This window comes from Diabrotica virgifera, chromosome 5, assembly GCF_917563875.1.
Source record: "Diabrotica virgifera virgifera chromosome 5, PGI_DIABVI_V3a".
Taxonomy (NCBI): Eukaryota; Metazoa; Arthropoda; class Insecta; order Coleoptera; family Chrysomelidae; genus Diabrotica; species Diabrotica virgifera.
Window position 1 is genome coordinate 67,320,993 of NC_065447.1, and position 22,254 is coordinate 67,343,246.

General features: G+C 32.3%; 2 protein-coding genes across 2 annotated transcripts in view; one reads left to right on the forward strand and one right to left on the reverse strand.

Annotated features, from left to right (window-relative positions):
* The window catches only part of LOC126884218 (reticulon-4-interacting protein 1, mitochondrial), a 35,108-nt gene extending 25,218 nt beyond the window's left edge, over nucleotides 1-9,890 (forward strand). The window contains exon 6 of the mRNA XM_050650114.1: nucleotides 9,552-9,890. Coding sequence (XP_050506071.1) covers nucleotides 9,552-9,662 — 111 coding nt within the window. The 3' untranslated portion in view covers nucleotides 9,663-9,890. The remainder of the gene's footprint in view (nucleotides 1-9,551) is intronic.
* Nucleotides 9,891-14,516: 4,626 nt separating this feature from the next.
* Nucleotides 14,517-21,810, reverse strand: LOC126884219 (tetratricopeptide repeat protein 19, mitochondrial-like). Its single transcript, XM_050650115.1, has 2 exons — nucleotides 21,364-21,810; nucleotides 14,517-15,191 (listed from the first exon to the last, which is right to left on the reverse strand). Exons 1-2 carry the CDS (start codon nucleotides 21,754-21,756, stop codon nucleotides 14,586-14,588), a joined length of 999 nt encoding a protein of 332 aa, XP_050506072.1. The 5' UTR covers nucleotides 21,757-21,810; the 3' UTR covers nucleotides 14,517-14,585.
* Nucleotides 21,811-22,254: the final 444 nt, after the last annotated feature.

Genomic DNA, 22,254 nt, shown 5'->3' on the forward strand with positions numbered 1-22,254 from the left:
TCTTTATTCGATTTTAAAAATATTATTTTAATATAACCAACCTATATAATTTCTTTAAAATATAAATAAATAATAAAATTATCCAGGAGTTATTGTTTCCAAACAGTGTTTCAGTTTGACGTGTCGTTCTAGACTTTTCTAAGATTACATTTCATATTATACGTAAATTTTATTTTTAAACATTTTATTAGACAAGTCGAAAACGGCGGGCGGGTTCTTTGGAGAAAATATTCCCATAAGATTTTTTTGCATAATCACATTCGTGAGACATTCCAGAATAAGATTCAAGAAGTCGCCCACGCGAAAAGTGCTATAAAATTTTTTTTAACAATTTTTTTTAATCAAATTGCATAAATCAATATTTTTGGCCCGGGCAATTTTTTTAGGTTTTTTGAGGCAAAAGCATTTTAAAATTTCAAGGCTTAATAACTCTGTTAAAAGTTATTACTATGAAAGTCAGAAAGCGACTAATACTCTGGGCTAATTAGCAAAATTCATGGAAAAGTTATTTTGCTGGAATCGAATTATAAGATCCTATATATTAATAATATAGGTATGCAAAGTCCGCAGATAGTGTGCTACTTTTTTTATAAACAAAATGGCGACGACAAATCGTATTTTTTTCAATTATTGCTCTATAACTCCGAAGATTTTAACTTTACAACAAAAACATCCAAATAAAAATTCACCGCAATTAAATTCTGCATAGAGATATGTTTTTCCCGGTTTGCTCCGATGAAAATTTTCCTCGGAAAATGCGGGTTTTCCCAACAAAATCTTTAATTTTCAAATAAAGTTTTAGGTAAGTAATTATTAATCAATAATTAAATAACTTAGTGACATCAACGCTTTCTTGGTATAGATTGTAATTCCAGAAGCCGGTGAAAATTAAACGAATATTTTAGCAACAATTCAATTGTTAATTAACAATTTACGATCGCAATAATAACCAAAATAATCATGATACATTGATCAAACTTATAAATATTATAAAGATGAGATGCTTATTTAATATTTTATCGACAAAATATAAATTTTTCGTTTTTTTGCATAATCTTTAAATTTTGAAAAAAAAATAGTTATAATACGCTAGTTTAATTAGTAAAGTACAAAGAAAGGTTATTTACCAGCAATTGCTGGAATCGAATATTATGATCCTATATATTAATAACATAGGTATGCAAAGTCCGCAGATAGTGTGCTACTTTTTTTATTAACAAAATGGCGCCCCCAAATCGTGTTTTTTTTTCAATTATTGGTCTATAACTCCGAAGATTTTAACTTTACACCAAAAACACTTAAATAAAAATTCGCCCCAATTTAATTCTATATAGAGGCATGTCTTTCCCGATTTGCTCCTACGAAAATTTTCCTCGGAAAATGCGGGTTTTCCCAACAAAATCCTAATTTTTAAATAAATTTTTTGGGCAAGTAATTATTTGTCAATAATTAAATAACTTATTAAAAAAAAATTTTTTCTTGGTATAGATTATAACTACAGAAGCCGGTGAAAATTAAACCAATATTTTAGCAACAATTCAATTGTTAATTAACAATTTATAGTCGCAATAACAACCAAAATAATCATGAGACATTGATCAAACTTAGAAAGATTATAAAGATGTGATGCCTATTTAATATTTTGTCGACAAAATATAAATTTTTCATTTTTTTGCATAATCTTTAAATGTTTAAAAAAATAGTTATAAACAAATTAACATTTCTCAGAAATTGTTTATTATATTATAATTTAAAAAATACTTAAAATGCGTATTGCAAAGGTCTTGAAAATGAATGCTTTAAAATTTTTTTTCCAACCATTTGCAAAAAAGTTATGAAACAGCAAAGTAAACATACGATTATTCCGTTGTTTATAATTTCTTTTAATTGTTTCAAAGCTTAAAAGTGAGTTTATGGTACAAACTAATTACTCTCAAAAAATTTCAAATATTAGTTCAATGGTTATAATATAATCAAAGATTAAAAATGTTTTTTTTTGTAATTTTTAGCGCGAAAGTAGGCTTGATACAGAGCCGGAGATAAAATGTTCACTCGAAGATGCTCGAAGCGACTGACACGATTTAAACTCGCGCGAGTTGTGTATGTGGACGGGTAGCTACGGTACTGTATTAGTCTACTTTCGCGCGTGTAAATTACAAAAAAAATATATTTATAATCTTTAATTAAAATATAACCATTAAACTAATAATCAATATTTTTTGTAAGTAATTAGCTTGTACTTTAAACTCACTTTTACGCTTTGAAAGAATTTAAAAAATATATAAACAACGTAGTAATCGTATGTTTACTTTGTTGTTTCATAACTTTTTTGCAAATGTCTGCAAAAAAGTTTAAATCATTCATTTTAAAGATCTTTGAAATACGCAATTTACCTATTTTTTAAAATAAGAATATAATAAAAACTTTCTGAGAAACGTTAATTTGTTTATAACTATTTTTTTTAAACATTTAAAGATTATTCAAAAAAATTAAAAATTAATATTTTGTCGACAAAATATTAAATAGGCATCTCATCTTTATAAGATTTCAAAGTTTGATCAGTGTATCATAATTATTTTGGTTATTATTGCGACCGTAAATTATTAATTAACAATTGAATTGTTGCTAAAATATTCGTTTAATTTTCACCGGCTTCTGAAAGCTGGTGTAACCGGTTTAAACTATAATCTAAACCAAGAAAGCTTTTATGTCACCGAGTTATTTAATTATTGGTAGATAATTACTTATCTAAAACCTTATTTGAAATTTAATGATTTTGTTGGGAAAACCCGCGTTTTCCGAGGAAAATTTTCGTCGGAGCAGATCGGGAAAAACATGTCTTTATGCAGAATTTAATTTCGGTGAATTTTTATTTGGGTGTTTTTGGTGTAAATTTAAAATCTTTGGAGTTATAGAGCAAAAATTTAAAAAAACACGATTTTCCGGCGCCATTTATTGTTAATATATATAATCATAAGCTTCGATTCCAGCAATAAAATTCCTATTATATAAAAATGGCCTATTCTCCGATAATCAGCCCAGACTATAAATCAAAGTTTAAATCCCCCCTACAAGATCCTCATGAAATTTTTGTCGTTATTTGATTACTAAGTTGTTATTTTTAAGTTATAATAATGACTGTCATGCACGTATTAGGCGGCCGTCCATGATGAGTGCGAAAGAGATGTCATTCAGGCAGTCCAATGGCGTATCTCACTCGCACTCACATTTACAGCCGCGTCAATACGATCTTATCGCTCATTATTAATAATTAAAAATAACAGCTTAGTAATAAATTAATGACACAAATTTCTTCAGGATCATGTAGGGGGGCTTTAAATTTGATTTAGTCACTTTCTAACTTTCTAAATAATAATTTTTAACCGAGTTATTAAGTCTTAAAAATGGCCATTTTCGCGTTTTCCAAATTTTAAATTGCTTACAACTCGAACACGATCAACTTTAGAGAAAAATTACAAGAGACCTTTTTTGTCCGGAATGGTCCGATTAATCTAAAAAACATTGTCAGGGCCGAAAATATTGATTTTTTGCAATTTGATTAAAAAAATTGTTAAAAAAAAATTGTACCACTTTTCGCGTGGGCGACTTCTTGAACCATATTCTGGGATGTCTCACGAATGTTATTATGCAAAAAAATCTCATGGGAATATTTTTTCCAACGAACCCGCCGTTTTGCCTTGCCTATATTACTTTTATATAATAATTAAATTTGCTATCAATGATAGTTACCTATACATATTTTATTAATAGTTTAAAATAGGTAATTTAATAAACTCCTAACGCCACTTATCAACAATGTTCCCTCAGAGATACTCCTAACATAGCTCGTTCGATCGCCCTCTATCTCTATGTCGTTCTCAACCTATTTGTGTCATGGTCTCCATTCCATAGGCCATAATTGGTAGAATACATTAGTAGAAGTTAACGACGGTCTCATGGAAAAAAGAAAAATATAATTGACCTGCTCAGACTATGCTTAAAACGGAATGCAAATAAATAAAGTATCAAATTTTCAGAAAAATTTAATTTAGAATAACAAATCTAATTAAACATTCAGTTTTGACGCTTTTCTCGAAATTATGAATATTTATTTATTAGGTATAAAATTATACAAGTTCATCACGTTTAAGTTAACCTTGAGATTTTAAATGTGAGAATACTTTTATGCAAATTTTGTGAAATGCCATTAGTCTATTTATTATTGTAATAGGTATAATTTCCAAACACACCGAAAAACATTTTTTCAAAATTTACATATTTAAATAATTTTAATAATTGTTTAGATATGTAGAGAATAACATGGTTTGTTATAGAAGAAAAATAGAGTTTCAAAAACAGACAACCTCTTTCATAATTGGAATTCACGGTTATTTAAACGGTTTACTGTAAAGAGACCGAAATAATTAGACCGAAAGCAGTAGACCGAACTCATTAGACCGAAAAGCACTTTACCGAAACCTCACTAGACCGAACAGCAGAAGACCGAAATGCAGTTCTTTTTACTTGTCGCAGTAAAAGAGGTAAGACTAATTAAATGTAATTACAACTAAATGTTATTTGGATGGTTATTATAAACAGTTAAAATGGTGTTAACGTCACTCTACCCTTAATTTATTTTTACCTTCACTAATTTGTTTCAACGGATGAAAATTTTTTCATATCAGACTGTACAGAGTAACAATTTACAGTCTATACTGTATAAAATAGTACAAAAAAATACAATAAACAAAAAGACAGATATACAAAATCTTATCGTAATTTACTGCAATCTTTTTTAATTTATGTACCATTTCGGTCTAATGCTGTTCGGTAAAGTGCTTTTCGGTCTAATGAGTTCGGACTGCTTTCGGTCTAATTGTCGTGTACCTATTTAAACAGATAAGAACAAATAAAGATTATACGTATTAAGATAGAAAAAGCATACGACAGTCTAAAACATTCAAAATGATTATACATATACATAAAAACAAATAGATTCGTAAATTCCATACTCAATTTCTAGCGTTGTTCGTTGTTGGCAGACTGAAGTGAATTTTATATTGAAAATATAGTTTGTTTTTTGTTCGTTCAACATTGCACTGCATTAATGAGTTTAATAATGTTCATAAATACCCCGCACAAGCCTTATGGAAATTAGGTCCCAGTGGATTTAGTTCACACTTTGGGAAAATAAATACTCTTTGAAGCATTGTGATGAAAAGTTCTCATGGGCACAACTCGATCGTATGGAGGATTTTGAAGATATATTATAGAGGCACAAACTCGGAAAATTATAAGATTTACCGGGTATTCCAATTCCCTGATATGAGTTACTGGTTATCTGGCAACATGTAGAAGTTTGGATTAAATAAAAATACTAGTAAGTAGTCTAGGATTTTTTCCTGACTATCCAATGACGACCTTTACTTTGACCTTCAACAGACGTTATATTCTAGAGTTTCTAGGATTTTCAGCATTAAATTGATATACACAGATTACTCATGGGATTTTAAGATTACTAAACACGAATATGCCATCAGAATTGACCTCCGGAGTAGGTGGTGGCCACGGCCACTGCAAGGGACGTCATCTTCTAGATTTTAGATGGTTTTCGGTATTTAATTGATGCAAATGAATTACTGGAGGGTTTTTTGAGGTCGCTAAACACGAATATGCCACCAGAACCGACTCCCGGAGCACCTGGTTTCCAAGGTCAATGAAAGGGGCTCCTAGAATTTCGAGAGTCTTCGGTACTACATTGATGCAAACGGATTACTCATAGGTTTTTGGGGTAACTGAACACGAATACGTGATCAGCTCAGACACAGGAGCACCTGGTGCCTAAGACAGGTTATCTTCTGGAGTTTCGAAGGAATCAAATGGATTACTCATAGGTTTTTGGGGTTGCTGAACGCTAATACGCCATCAGATCCGACCCACGAAGCACCTGGTGCCTAAGGTTATTCATCTTCTAGAGTTTCGGCATTAAATTGATACGAATGGATTACTCATGGCTTTTTGGATTTTCTGAACACGAATACGCCATCAGAACAGACACTGGAGCACCTATCGCCTAAGGCACGTCGTCTTCTGGAGTTTCGAGAGTTTTCGGTACTAAGTTGACGCAAACGGATTGGTACACACCGAGTACTCGGAGGTTTTCTGAGTTGCTGTTCAGAGAAAGCGTTCAAATTGGTGAAAACTTTTTTTTGCTATTTGTAGATTTTTATTAAAATAACTATGTTGTGCTATTCAATTGTTTTAATTATTTATAAATATAAACTCAATTTATATCTGAAAATGTTTTTCCTTCATTTATTTTAAGATCACTTTACTATCTCGAAAACTCTCGAAACCCCAGAAGATAGGTACCCCGGTGTCTGTTCTGATGGCGTATTTGTGTTCAGCAGCCCTAAAAACCCATGACTAATACCCATCTGCAACAATTTAATGCCGAAACCTGTAGAAACTTCAGAAGAAGACCTGCCTTAGGGACCAGGTGCTCCGCGGGTCGGATCTGATGGCGTATTCTCGTTCAGCAGCACCAAAAACCTGTGAGTAATCAGTTTACATTAATTTAGTACCGAAAGCTCTCGAATCTCCAAAGCCTGACGTGCCTTAGGCACCAGGTACTCCGATGTCTGTTCTGATAGAGTATTCGTGTTCAACAATTCCAAAAACCTATGAGTAATCCGTTTGTATCAATGCAGTACCGAAGACCCTCGAAATTATAGGTGCCCCTTTCATTTACCTTGGAAACCAGGTGCTCCGGGAGTCGGTTCTGGTGGCATATTCGTGTTTAGCGACCTCAAAAATCCCTGCAGTAATTCATTTGCATCAACTAAATGCCGAAAACCATCGAAAATCTAATGACGTCATGGGCGCCCATACCCATGGGCCACGGCCCCCTGGCTTTTCAGGTGCTGTAAACTATATACGGTTATCCAAAGTATACAAAATATACTGTGCAACATCTTCACGTCTGCCCCCCCTGAAAATTTTTATATGGGCGCCCGTGGATGACGTCCAGATGGAGGTCAATTCTGACGGAATATTCGTGTTTAGTGATCCCAAAAACCCATGAGTAATCTGTTTAATGCTGTAATATCAATTTAATGCTGAAAACTCTAGAAACTCTAGAAGATGACGTCCGTTGAAGGTCAAGGTAAAAGTAAAGGTCGTCATTGGATAGCCAGGAAAAAATCCTAGACTACTTACTAGTACTTTTATTTAATCCAAACTTCTACTTGTTGCCAGATAACTAGTAACTCAGGTAATTGGATTACCCGGTAAATCTTATAATTTTCCGAGTTTGTGCCTCTATATCTTGAAAATCCTCAGTCAATGAGGGTATGTGGCTCCGAATTCCATCCTACTATATCGATTTACGTGATATTTTCACAGTAAGTAGGGAATAGCCCAAGAAACAAAGTCTACCCTATGCCGATGTGTGCTTTTGTCTTGGGGGCGGTTCCCACCCCTTCTCGGGGGTGGAAATTTTTTTGCTTAAATAACTACAGAACTTGCTAGAGAACCTAATACTAAGCAAAAACTGTTCTATAATTTTTTTTTTCGAAAACTCAATACTTGTTGAGTTATTCCTGATTGAAAATTGGCCATTTGCATTGAAACATAACACCTTTTCAAACAGTTTTTGCGAATACCTTAAAAACTATGCATCTAACTAAAAAAACTATATAAAACATTTTTGTAGCTTATAAAATAACAAAGAGATTCTTTCCTTTATGAACCTTCTAGTTATAACACAAAAAGAGATATGGTAAGTGAAAAAAACTTGTTTTCTTGGTGCATGCTCAAATCAGTGTATTTAACTTGAAATAACAGAGAAACTGTCGATTTTAGGTGTATAATGATACTAATAAGTTTTCTAGTACATACTTGGAAAGACCTTTAAAATGAGCAATACTAAATGTCGATTACATTCAAACTATGCGAGATAAACTGTAAGAAATTTGATGACTAACGTATTTTAAGAAAAAAATGAGAAGTATATTTAACCCCTCATCCACAAGAATTTAAATGCATCGTTTTCCTTCTACAATACATTTTACTATAGTGTTCTTTTATGTTCAAAAAGTTGAGCGGGTTTAAAATGAATGGTTTTTGAAAAAAATAAGATCAAATTATTGAGCGCATTTTTAAATTTTCTTAAAAATCTTCCTATTTCTCCATGTAACTCGAAAATGATAAGAGATGCCAAAAAAAGATGCCATACAAAAATGTAGGTTTCTTCTAGATAAACATTTTGATTTTATTTTTTATAACAGTATCTCATCATTTTCAAGTTACCTGGAGAAATAGGAAGATTTTTAAGAAAATTTAAATATGCGCTCTATAGTTTGATCTTATTTTTTTCAAAAACCATTCATTTTAAACCCGCTCAACTTTTTGAACATAAAAATAACACTGTAGTAAAATGTATTGTAGAAGAAAAACGATGCATTTAAATTCTTGTGGATGAGGGGTTAAATATACTTCTCAATTTTTTTCTTAAAATTCGTTAGTCATCAATTTTTTGCAGCATATCTCGCTTAGTTTGAATGTAATCGACATTTAATATTGCTTATTTGAAAGGACTTTTCAAGTACAATAAAAGGTATTGGTAGCATTATACACCTAAAATCGACCGTTTGTCTGTTATTTCAAGTTGAATACACTGATTTGAGCATGCACCAAAAAAACAAACTCTTTTTACCTACCATATCTCTTTTTGTGTTATAACTAGAAGATTGAAGAAGGAACGAATATCTTTGTTTTTTTATGAGCTACAAAAATGTTTTATATAATTTTTTTAGTTAGATGCATTGTTTTTAAGGTAAACGCAAAAAACCGTTTGAAAAGGTGTTATATTTCAATAAAAATGGCCAATTTTCAACCACGAATAACTCAAAAAGTATTGAGTTTTCGAAAAAAAATCATAGAACAGTTTTTGCTTAGAGTTAGGTTGTCTAGCAACTTCCGTAGTTGTTTAAATTTTCCACCCCCAGAAGGGGTGGGAACCGCCGCCAAGACAAAAGCACACATCGGCATAGGGTAGACTTTGAATAAGGAGCTATTTTCAGGCTATTCCTAAAATTTCAATAAAATCCATGCAGTAGGATAGAATTCGGAGGTAATAACCTGTTCTTGCTCTCATTGACTGCCCTAAAACTAAATCCACTGGGACCTAATTTCCATAAGGTTTGTGCGGGGTACTTTGATTTTGTATTCTACGATTGGTTTGTCCTATATAAAATCGGGGCAGTCTGGACAAGGAATTTCATATAATCCGTATTCATCTGGAATGTTGTCTTTGATTGATCAGACAAGAGATAAAAGTTTTTGTTGGGGGGTAAATATTGTCTTTATTCCTGTTGATTTGAAGATTTTGCCGATTTCTGCTAAATGGATGTTCTGCAGCTTAAAGCCTTACTATTTGATATGTCAGGAACAGTACTAAAAATATAGTTGATGTATTACGTATTTTCTATTTATTTGGGATTTTTGTATTTCTTGCCAACAAACATCAATTAATTCAAATTATTTTTTAGATACAACCAGTTATTCAGCATACATTTACATTTGATAAACTACCAGAAGCTCTTGAAACCATTGAGAAGGGTCATCTAAGAGGAAAAGTGGTTATCGATTTTAAAAATTAAGTTTATTTGTGAGCCTTAGTTTAACTAACGTTTTTTGTTTTAAAATAAGTAACTTGACTGTATTGGCCTTATACTATATTCTGTGATACAATGATTTTGTTTTGTCTTAAAGTTACTATTCCTTGAAAGTATTGTTTGTTACGTTTATAAAAATAATCGAGTTACATAAAAATGTAATTAATTCGTTTCTGTATTTCTTATTGTTATAAATAATACAAAAAATAAAAACTTGTCTCCTTCTCGCAAGATCCTAGAAGACAACCTGCCGAGAGCAAAGAATGGCATTTTTTAAAAGTAATCGTCTGGATTTGCTCACAACATTGATACTGGCATACTATATAGAAATTATTTCGGTAGCATGCGAGAGATTTATAACCAATTACAAAAAAAAAGAAACAGAATGAGTACGAAAGGAGGGAGAAGAGAGAAACAACCAGAAAAGAAAAAAGGATACTTCCTCTTCGACACTCTGTCGTAAAACAGGTACCTGTGGGAAAACAAATACTAAATCTAAATAACTGTTAACAGTGACAGAAGATAATGTTCTTCTTATGGTGCCCTATAATAGTGCGTTGGCGAATTATCCTAAAGTTAGACGTCTGTCTTTTGCGGCATGCAAAACTTCGCCATGTTATTTATGCCTGCCCAGTTCTTTATATTTCGCAGCCACGACATTTGTTTGCGACCTCAAATCTCTTGCTCTCAATCTTTCCTTAGATGATTCGTTGAGGGATTGCGTATTACATATTCTCCTCTTAATATATGGCCTATCTCCTATAATTTCGTGCCTTGATCAAGTTGAGCAATTCTCTCAGCATTTGCTCTTCTTAAGATTTCCTCGATCCTATCCTATATGTCCTAAAAAAAAAGAGATGGGAAGATGAAGTCGATGAGGATGCCAGGAACTTCCTGAGAACGCGTTCATGGAAAAGAACAGCGGTAAATCGAAATGATTGGAGAAGCTTGTTGAAGGAGGCCAAGGCTCGATTTGGGCTGTAGTGCCATTGGATGGATAGATCCTATATGTCCATCGTATGCGGAACATTCTGCGCAAGGTCCACATTTCGAAGAGAATATAGAACAATTTAAATACCAGAATAAATAAATAAAAGTAAATAACTGTGTGGGTAGTACTAAACTGTTCAGGTTTAATGTCCCAGATGGTGAAAGTTTTAAAAATATAATAGATTGCCTAACTGTGAAGTATAAGTAGGACAGTAGTAGGTAAAAGCTATGTCGTATTTGTCAACCTCAAACATATCTGAATGACATAAGAAAAGGAGGATGCAAAGCACTTGATGTCTTCAATGAATTATTTAATATACCAATTACCTACATACTGTTATATAATTTTATGGGAAGAATTCAGAAAATTAATTTTATGTCCAAGACCACGAGATCGTAGAGTTTCACCGCCCTGTATATGGCCAAAATTTGTAAACAATATATTATTAGTCGTAAGCAGTGTTTCGTGGAAAGTGAAAAACATTAGTGGTTAAGATTCTACGAACGGAAAATAAAGCAGATAGCAAGTTAATATTTTTTTTTTACTTATATAAGAATACTGTACCCTTTCATTTGCAATTTGCAAAATTAAAGTCGGTTAACTCCCACGGCCCAGGAATTTTTTTTAAATAAACATTAATTTTTGGTGCTGCGCGCAGAACAGCGGTGTTCGATTCACACAAGTTGATTTCCACCAAAATTTCTTCCAATCTTTATCTAATATATTATTTTCTTACTCTATATTTTGTTTTATTTTAATGTTTTAATTCCACAAAAATCAAAATAATTTGATTATTGTTTGTGAAATATTGTTTAAACAATTGCATATGTTTAAAAATAATAAACTTTTATTCTCTAAGTTAAAATATATGAACAAAGAAAGTTTTTGCTAAAAAAGTGTTATTTCAAAAGACAGAGTACCTATATGTTTTTATTTTACAATAAACAAATTGATTTATGTATATCGAAATGTAATAAAAATTAAAATTTATCAATCATTATCAAAGGTCATTGGAATGCCCAGTCAGAGCAAACGCTGTCCTGCGCGTAGCACCAAAAATTAATGTTTATTTAAAAAAATCCTGAGGCCGTGGTAGTTAACCGATTTTAATTTTCCAAATTGCAAATGAACGGTACATTATTCCTCTATACGTAAAAGAAATATTAACTTGCCATCTGCTTTATTTTCAATCCTGCAACATTTTGAAAAAATGAATTTTTTTGCGAAAGCTGGATTGCAAAATTTATTTTGCAAAATCTATTGAACCGATCTTAATGAAATTTACAGTATTGTTTTACTATATCATAAAGTTTTTCTGGGTGAAACATGAAGGTCCTAAGTGTAGCATAAATGGTTGAAAAACGTAAAATGCGAATACTTGTTTTTTTTTCGAAATTAGTGCTATTTTGCAACAATGGTGAAAATTTTTAACTAATCCTATATTGTAGAAAATTTAATTACGCAATGTTTATGTCAGTACAACTTTTCTCGGAAATGAATGCTTTTAAAGTTATAATCAAAAAACGAAGAAAAAAATCGAATTTTTCCTTCATTTTTTGACATTTTGATTATTTAAACAATGTTTCGGACATTTTTGAGTGGGAGGATAACTCAATTATTATTATATGAGTTATTTTCAAGCAATTTCTGCAAAAAAATATGAGTCACCTCTCAACGTCCAAAATGCGACCTGGTCAAGTAGCCTTAAACGAAACATGACGAAATTACAAAGAAATTTGTTTATCTGATTATACCAAACATTTTTATTTTTAAACTTTTTAGTCTTTACAGCCACTTTGTTTTTCAATAACACCAAACACTACTTTATAATACATGAGTAACTCTTTTTCAAACTAAAATAACGTATGGATCTGATGTATGTACCAAATCTGAGGAACTATCTTTTGAAGTATAAATAAATAAATAAAATTCTTTGTTGAAACTACTCAGAAAAGCCATTGACCGAAATCCACCAGACCCTTACAATATTCTTTGATCGGGTTATAAAAATAGAATTAATAATTAGAGATGTAAAAAAAATAATTAGTGTTTCCCGGGCAACGAAACTTATACACAAGGTCTGAAAGCCTATGATTTATTAGTGGATCAGTGTTTCACTGTTTTCTACTAATATCATCAGCATACATTAAGCACCATAATTTTACTCTATAGTTTCACTACTATGCTAAGCACCGAGTATTGGTGCAATACTACTTTTATGTGAAGTTGACCAATCTCTCCCACACCCGTCCTACAACTGATTGTTACTCCCTCATTTATATGTCTCCCAAAATCCTGTTTCATCTCTATTATACACTTTCACAAGATCAATTACTATTACCAAAAGAGCGGTTGTTTCTTTATTTCTGCATTTTTTCATTAACTGCTTTATAATGAAAATTGCATCTGTTGTTGATCTGCCTTGCGTAAAGCAAAATTAATTATCAGATATTTCGGAGGAAAATGCATTCCATTTCCAGACATTTACATTAATTTCCTAATGACAATAATCAAGGAGCATCATGGTAGATATCGTCAATATGCTGTTGATTCAATAGCTAGACTTCACGGTAGTATTGTTTTGAGACTACCTTACTATTGAATATCAAGTACCAATACAGACAATGTCTAGTTATGACTAGAATCGGTATATCTGTTATTTAAAAGAACGTTTTTATCTACCTATTTTAATTTTTTTAAATGAATTTCTCAAACTAATTCAATTTCCGATGTAGAATAATTTCAAGATCCCTTAATACTGTGTATTCCTTCTAAAACAGTACGGAGAGCTATTAAAATGTTGTAAGCCAACATCATTTTGATTTTCTTATTAGTATAAACAACATATTTGTTTTATTCCTCGTACAATTAGTAGATACTTTTACATGTATGCGTCACTCTCCTCATTTTTTGTGTATTATAGTAACTGTTGCAATAATTTAGATATATGAAATAAGGAGTAAGAAATTATAATAAATTTGCTTAGTGGTTCAAAAAAGATCAAATTGTGATAGTAATATACACTTACAATACTTGAAAAAAAAAAAAGAATGTGTGTGTGTGTACTTTGTACGCACGTAAGAAGTTATACTTCTATTATAGATTTCCACGAAATTAATATGTACTTTAAACAGTTTATTTATATTTTATTTGAATGTTAAACTAATTTTAATACTTACTACTTTCCAAAAATTTTTATTAAAACAATACCAAAAATAAAAAAAATAAAAGAATAAAACACACACAAACACATTAAAAAATGCCACAAAGAAATGATTTCTGAACAATTGTTGGCAAAAATTTTAACTAAATACGCATTTTCTGAAAAAAAATTATATAACAAATATACTTACAATCATAAAATGTAAAAAAATAAAAACTTGCATTGTAAATACAACAAAACATAGAGTAAGAAAACAATATATTAGATGAAGATTGGTAGAAATTATGTTGGTAATCAATTTATGTAAATCAAAGCATTACCTACTAGATAGGTACATACATTTTCCAAACAGGTAAGTACCTACGTAATTTTTTATTACAATACTGAAACATTTACAATAATTACGTACCTGTTGCTTTTAAAAACTATTTAAGAAGTCACTACAATATAAACTTGCTTTTTTCTCTGTCCTCACAACAATAAAAACTAATATACCTACACAACATTTGTTTACCCATAACCGCCATATTGAACAATTGTTGACAGGTCATTGTAATTACCCAATCAGAGCCCGTAATAACGTTTGAGCTGCGCTCAGGACCAAGAGTTTTGATGAATTCACGCACATATAAATTTAGGTACTCCCACAACACGTCTAAAGAAGTATAACTTCAAAAAAACTTAATTATAGTTATATATTTTAATGGTCTTACTGATCTTAATGTACACCTAATTTAAATTAAACAAGCAAAATTTAATATTTTCGAGACTCCATATCTTGAAGAAGTAATTTTGTTTCTTCAACAACTCTCTTGTCATTAAACAACTCGGCTAAATTGTTAGCTTCTCGTAACCAATGTTCGGCTAAAATTTCAGAATCTAATCTGATGTAAATTTTAGCAAGCTTTAAATATAACTTTGGTAAATTGAAACTTCCTATTCCTTTTCCCAATATAATAGCGCTGTTCACATTTTGTAGAGCTAATTCATATTCTTCAAGCTCCGTATTAAGCTCAGCTAACGTCCCCAATATCATCATTTCTTGATACGGACTAAGCCCTTTCAGTTTCATTGCGTAATTATAAGCTGAATCTATTAGCTGCTTAGCAGTTTTATGTTCTGAAGTCCCAATTTTGTGAAGACCATAGAAGAATAAACAGTTAATATAGAGCATTCCGGTTCTTGTTGAGAAATCTCCGTTAATAATTTTTCTCTCTTGATCTCTTAGACATGTACCAAATCCAATTTCTGCAAGAACATCTTCGCGATATAAACTATATATTCTGGCTAAACGAAGCTTAAAGTCGATCATTTGTTCATTGTCTTCAGCAATATTTAACTGTACCATTTTTTCAATTGCCTGAAATAATGTAATTTTTAGAATAATACTAAAATTGTAGATATATGTTATGTAAATACGATTAGAGTGATGATAATATTGACGTATAAAATAAGACAATGAAGTACTTTATGTTAGAGCGAAAGCCCCTGGTATATAACAGGATACAACAGAAATTATCCTGGAACAGTGGGTAGACATAATCCACATGTAGGATCTGCCAAAGCATATGGAAACATGTAAGTGGCCACTAACCAGATGACTGGACCACTTCAGTTTATGTACCAATCCACAAAAACGGATCCAAAGAAATATGCGACAATTACCGCACCATTGCTCTATACCACATACTAGTAAATTCATGCTGCAGATTATCTGCGAAAGACTCAAGCCGTACTTTCTACCTGAAATACTAGAAGAACAGGCAGGATTTATACCAGAAAGGAGCACCAGAGAGCATATTCTGAACCTAAGACAGATCATCGAAAAATCAAGAGAATTCAATGTAAGCACATAATATGTGTGTTTTATTGAAAACAGTAAAGCATTTGACTGTGGCAGATGGGACAAAATCTGGAAATACCTGGAGGAAATGGGTGCTACAAAACACCTAGTGGCATTTTGTGAACACACGACACCGAGAAAAGTCGAGGTTCAAGAGGTATTTCTTGGATTTTCTACGTTAAAAGCCAAAAAGCAGTTGATCTAAGTAACGAAATTGTCGAGAAGTTTGAAATTTATGATGGTGATTTAGATATTATGAAGTACCGTTCACAGGGATACGATAATGCAGCTGTTATGAGCAGCGTACATGGAGGAATACAAGCTATTATTACAGCAAAAAAGACTATTTTCGTTGGATGTATTGATCATTTAATTAATTTATGTCATAAAATTTAGACACCAGAGGTATTGCACATAACCTTATGCTCGCTGTGTGTAATTTCACATTTTTTTTGTTTTCTTTTCTTTTAGAATGATGTACTAAGAGAAATCAAAAACGTGGTCATATTATAGATGAAGCAATAGATTTGGCCACGAAAAGAAATGAGTATGATGACATTCCTACCGAAAAATGAATTCGACGTCAAAAACGAATGAATGGTGAGTTAGCTACCGATACAGGACTCACAACTTCAAAAGAATGTTTTGACCTATCCAATGTTAAACTCGAAACCAGATCAAAGTCCATTATCAAGATGTCGCTTCATTGTTCGAGGCTGTGCACATGAACAGTGAACAGTTGAAATTAGCTGTTTCAACATTTTGTGACTTTTACCATGAAGATTAGAAGCAGACCTCCTGTTAGAAATATCACGGTTCAGAAGACATTTACAAGCGGCCAATATTACAACCTCCAACAATAACGCAAATAAGGCTAAATAACCTCGGTGCAATTTCATTAACTATAATTCTTATTTTTTTTTCACTTATTGACGTGCATACGGGATACATCTAAAATGTTTATACCCGTATGCAACCCAATGGTGAATATAAAATTCTTAATTGTATGCCAAAAAATGCGCAATAACTACCTCTTAAAATCTACCAAATTTGATTTGCATATCACAAACCGTTTTAGAGCAATAAATAAATCGTCAGTTTGTAAGAACAATTTCAACAGCCCCTATCTCGGAAACGAAGCATTTACGGGCATACTTTCATAAAGCAAACTGTCATTATTCTATCAAGCAGAATTATCCCTTAAAGTTTGCCGAACTTATTTAAAAACACCCTGTATTGACGAAAAACAGGAAAAAAAATAACTTTTTTATTATCCAATATAAGCGAATGAAACTAAAAACATAATGTTAAAAAAAACCTGAGGCTATAGTTGGGTTTTAATTTCAGTATTTTATAAAAGCTAGAACATTCCACAGGGTGTTCCAAAGTTTGAGAAAAAAAACACAGTTTGATTCGTACAGCCTGTATACAATGACAATGTAATTGTCTAGCAACAATATTATTACAGCGATATTGCTAAAAAATAAGGTAATGTAATTAAGAATTACTTAAATCGGACATCAGATTTAGGAAATACAAGACATTAAAAATTGCCCATTTTTTGGGGTGGCGGTTTTTTGTGCCGGTGAGTGTATTATTTGTATGTATATATAAATTGTATAGAATATTTAAATTTAAAATAAATGTAAAACCTATTTTAGGATGGGGAAAAATGATTTATTTCGAGACCGTCATCTCTTCGGCGAAATAAATTTTGTACATATCTATATTATGTGTATCTATACATAAATTGTATAGAAGTATTTAAATTTAAAATAAATGTAAAACCTATTTTTGAATGGGGAAAAAGGATTTATTTCGCGACCGTCATCTCTTCGGCGAAATAAATTTTGTAGGTAGGTATATGTATTGAAGTGAAAACTTCTTTAGGGACGTTGTGCAACTTTTAGATGGAAAAAGTATTAAATTGGCGACCGTCATCGCGACCGTCATCGCTTCGAAGAAATAATTTTTTTAAGTGAAAACTTCTTGATGGTCGTTGTGCAGTTTTTGGATGGGGAAAAAGTATTAAATTAGCGACCGTCATCGCTTCGAAGAAATAAATTTTTGAAGTGAAAATTTCTTTTGCGACCTTGTGGACTTTTTAGAGGGGGAAAAAGTATTGAATTAGCGACCGTCATAGGTTAGGCGAAATAAATTTTTAAAGCGAAAACTTCTTTTGGGGACGTTTTGTACTTTTCAGATGGGAAAAAATTATTGAATTAGCGACCGTCATCACTTCGACGATATAAATTTTTGAAGTGAAATCTTCTTGAGGGACGTTGTGCACTTTTTGGAGGGGGAAAAGTATTAAATTAGCGACCGTCATCGCTTCGACGAAATAAATTTTTGAATTGAAAATTTCTTTAGGAACGTTGTGTACGTCTTGGATAGGGAAAAAGTATTCAATTTGCGACCGCCATCACTTTGCTGAAATAAATTTTGTACGTATATTAATTATGTGTATGTATACATAAATATCATAGGACATACGCATCGCGTATATGATATAGGTGTAGCACTTCTTTTTGGATGGGGAAAAAGGATTGAGCTCGTAATTTGTATACTATAAGAAGTTTTCACTTTTGTCGGCACTCCCACGAGTGCCTTCAATTTTTTTTTAGTATTTGGGGTGACACCATCGATTACCGCCCCGGGTGTCACCCGTGCTAGCTACGCCACTGGCTCGAACACCGCGAAAGCAACTAAAATCCAGAAAAAGCTTCCTTGGAACAGTGCAGGATGAACTGCCTGAGTATTTTCCTCTTCCACAGGTTTAATGAACCGGTCAGTCTCTAGACTTTAAAACTTGGAAAACTATGAATATGATAAGAACGGGGGTCGCTCCAGTAAAATCAAACATGGTAAAATGGAAGAAAATAGATCAAGATGATGTGAACTGTGATTGTGGAGAAACACAGAATATGGAACATCTTCTTACATGCAGAAACTGCCCTCATCGGTGTACCTATACCAGCGAAGATTTGTGGCTCTCCAACAAAGATGGAATCGACGTAGCCCGATACTGGGCCGAAATTTTATGAACGACATGTCGGGACACGATAAAGTAAAGTAGGTACATTTCTCAAGTCTCTTGAGTCGCGTAAACGTTTGATTTCAAATGATGTTAAAATAAAAACTCTTAAGGGTAAGAACATAACAAGTGGGTCTCGGTGGAGGTGGATGTGCAGGTCGCGGTCGATGTCGACATCCATGTAAAACAAACACATTGTGGTGAATGGAAGCGAACAGAGCAGGTAAGTCGCGATGGAGGTTTAGCGCGATGCCATCCAGGAGGTTAACATCGATGCTTTTGAAAATAAAATGAGTTTGTTTTAGACAGATGTCTACTACACGAGCTACACCTCCACCTCGACCCACTTGTTCTGTGCTTGTCCTAAGGCATGCCGCACATCAAAGAAACATGAAACGTGAAACATAAAACAAATAAATTATAAAAAAGTAACCTTTTCATGTGATACCTATGCTAATCGACGAAATATAAATAAAACTTGTATAGTCGGCAATGGATAGTGACGTGGTCGTTGCTGTCGACGCCGCTCTTTAATTGCTTTTTAATATCAAAGAAACGTGAAACATGAAACAAATAAATTGTGAAGAACGAAACCGTTTCATGTTATAAAGTGTAGGAAACAGAGGTTGAACTTCGCAAATAAGTCCGATTTTATTTTTTTTTTTAGTAAATCAAGGGGTGCTTTAATGAAACTAACTTTTTCTTAAAAGATTTCGCCCCGGAACACCCATTTTCATCCCTTTAAAGGGGGTATAGTTTGTGGTTTTTGTGAAACGTAGCCCTTCTTGTACGTTATTGCAAAAAAATCCTTTATAGAAATATGAAAAGGACTATATTTCCTACAATTTATTCCGCGACAGCATATATCTATGACACACCGTTTAGCGGAGGTGGCGCCCCAAACTTGACAAGTTAAAAAAATGTTTTAAAAAAATATTTTTCCCTAACCGTAATGGGAATCAAGAAACAACCCAGCGGCAATTATTAATTACAAATAAATGTCTGATTTTTTGGTATAGGTTTCATTTAAGGGCACTTGTCCATTTTTTAATTACAGGGTGTTAAATTTTAAAAAGCCCTTTTTACATATACCATCTGAACTGCTAATGCTAGCGTAGCGATTACCCATGTACAAGTATTATTTACAAATTTGTCTAAGTCACCCCCATATTTTCCCCGAAACCACCCCAAAAAAAGGAAAATGAATAAAGAAAATATGCAAAAATTGACTCTGGGAAACCACTGTGGCTGTAAGGTGCAAAGAAAGTAAAATATGTATAGGTCACAATATGTAGCAGACAGTGTGTTCTTTTTTTGTCATAAGTATTTTATTAATAAAATGAATAGGTGATGAAAAAAAAAAAAACAAAAACTGGAGCTTGCCAAAGCATTTGCCAACGCTGTATAAGCGTTGTTTCAAAAAAATATATAGGTAATGAGAAAATCGTAAAAGCATGCTCACCAAACTTATTTTCAGGGATAGGGGTAGTTTCCGCAGGGATGTTGCAATAACCATAATATATATGTATTTAAAAAAACCCTACTGATGGAGTAGGCTTTTTCCCTACCCCCTTTAAAGAAATGAAAATGGGTGTTCCGGGACAAATCTTTTAAAAAAAGTTAGTTTCATAATAAGCACCCCTTGATATACCAGAAAACAAAAAATACCGGACTTGTGTCGAGTTTGCGAAGTTTAACCTCCGTTTCCGACACTAATATATACTAATCAAAGAAACAAAAATAAAATTTGTATAGTAAATAATGGAAAGTGATGATGACGAAGTCGTTGCTGTTGTGGCAACTCTTTTATTACTGTCCAAAAATCATCACGATAGTACATAATATTTGGTTGCAAACGAATTAAATAATCATCTTGCTAAATTTCAATCATTTTATAGAATGAGTATTCAAACATTTACATTGTTTTATCGTGGGTCCTGGTTTAAAAAAAAACCGATATTTTCTTGTTATTGTCTATTCGAGTACCACTCCAGGTTATAATTGTACAACTTTTCGTTCTGCTCCACCACAGAAACCAATACAATATTAAATTCTTGGTCGGCATTCATTTTACGCATGTAATTAATTATTCAAAACAATGAAACTGATATCGAAAAATAGAACACGTCCTATTTCATGAAACACGTTTCAAGAAGATAAAAATGTTTCATGGGCATGAATCACACTCGTTTCATAGATATGCGGACGTCTATTTCTTTAGCAGTGTTTTATTTACATGAAACGTGTTTCACGTTTCATATTTCTTTGGTGTGCGCCTTTCCGAAGATAAAAATGTTTCACACGCATGAATCACACTAATTTCATTGGTATGCGGACTTCTATTTGTTTAGCATTGTTTTATTTTCATGAAACGTGTTTCACGTTTTATGTTTCATGTTTCTTTGGTGTGCGGCTATCCTAATATTGAACCTGAAGAACTAGCTGGTCATTATATTACATCTCTTCCACCAATTGGCCACGCTCGAACGTTAATTCAAAAACCCTCAAACCTAAACAGAATAATCAGATGGTGCATCATCTTGGTGAATCCTTATCTGATCCTCTAACAGATAACCGTTGTTTTATATGCCAAACATACACCTATATATTAAAAGTAGTATATTTTCATATAATAATTATTGATTTATTACTTACATTAACCAAAATATTTTCTGCTTTTCCTATTTTGCCCGTCGCAAAAGCGATTGACGCCAAAATATCGTACATATATGGAAGTGAAAAATAAGATTGATATTCTTCGCAGATCTTGATGCCCATATCTAAAATAGCTTCTGCTTTCTCCAGCTCTCCCTTATCCAGTGCGTGTTTCACCAAATTAAGCAACTCTCCTATGTTTTCTTCTACATCTGACGATGTTATGGGAGTACTTAAAGGTTTAGTATACAATGATGGAATTAATGCCACAAAAGGTGTACATCGTCCAACAAGACGAGAATTTGAAAAAGATTTGTAAAATGTTTGAATATTTGTCTTTACGCAAAATGATAGCGGAACTAATAATTTAAAATTCTTGAATGCTGAAAACATGAAAATGAATAAACATGAAATTTTGATGACATGAAGTTTTGATTGATGGATGAATGATGTTTGTCAACCAATATACCCCAGGCTGTAGGTGAAAAAACGTGTTAAAATTCAGGAATTTTTGAAACCAATCAGGTGCTGTAAGGACGATGGCAGAAATAACTTGTACTAAAATGTAACCAAAAATTTTGTGCACTTTTTTTATTTATGACGTTTTTCATTTGTTAAATTTGAAACTTTTAAAAGATTTTTAATTTTCCAACTTAGTATAATACTAATACTATATACTGGCAAGTATAATTTCGTTAATTACCCCAGGCTGTGGGTGAAAAAACGTGATATAATTCAGGAATTTTTGAAACCTACTAGGTGTTGTAAAGGACGATGCCAGGTATATTTTTTTTAATTGCGATTTTCATTTGTTAAATTTGCAATTTTTAAAGATTTCTAATTTTGCAGCTTAGGATATTGATTTTAGAGAAAAACTTTTTAATAAAAAGT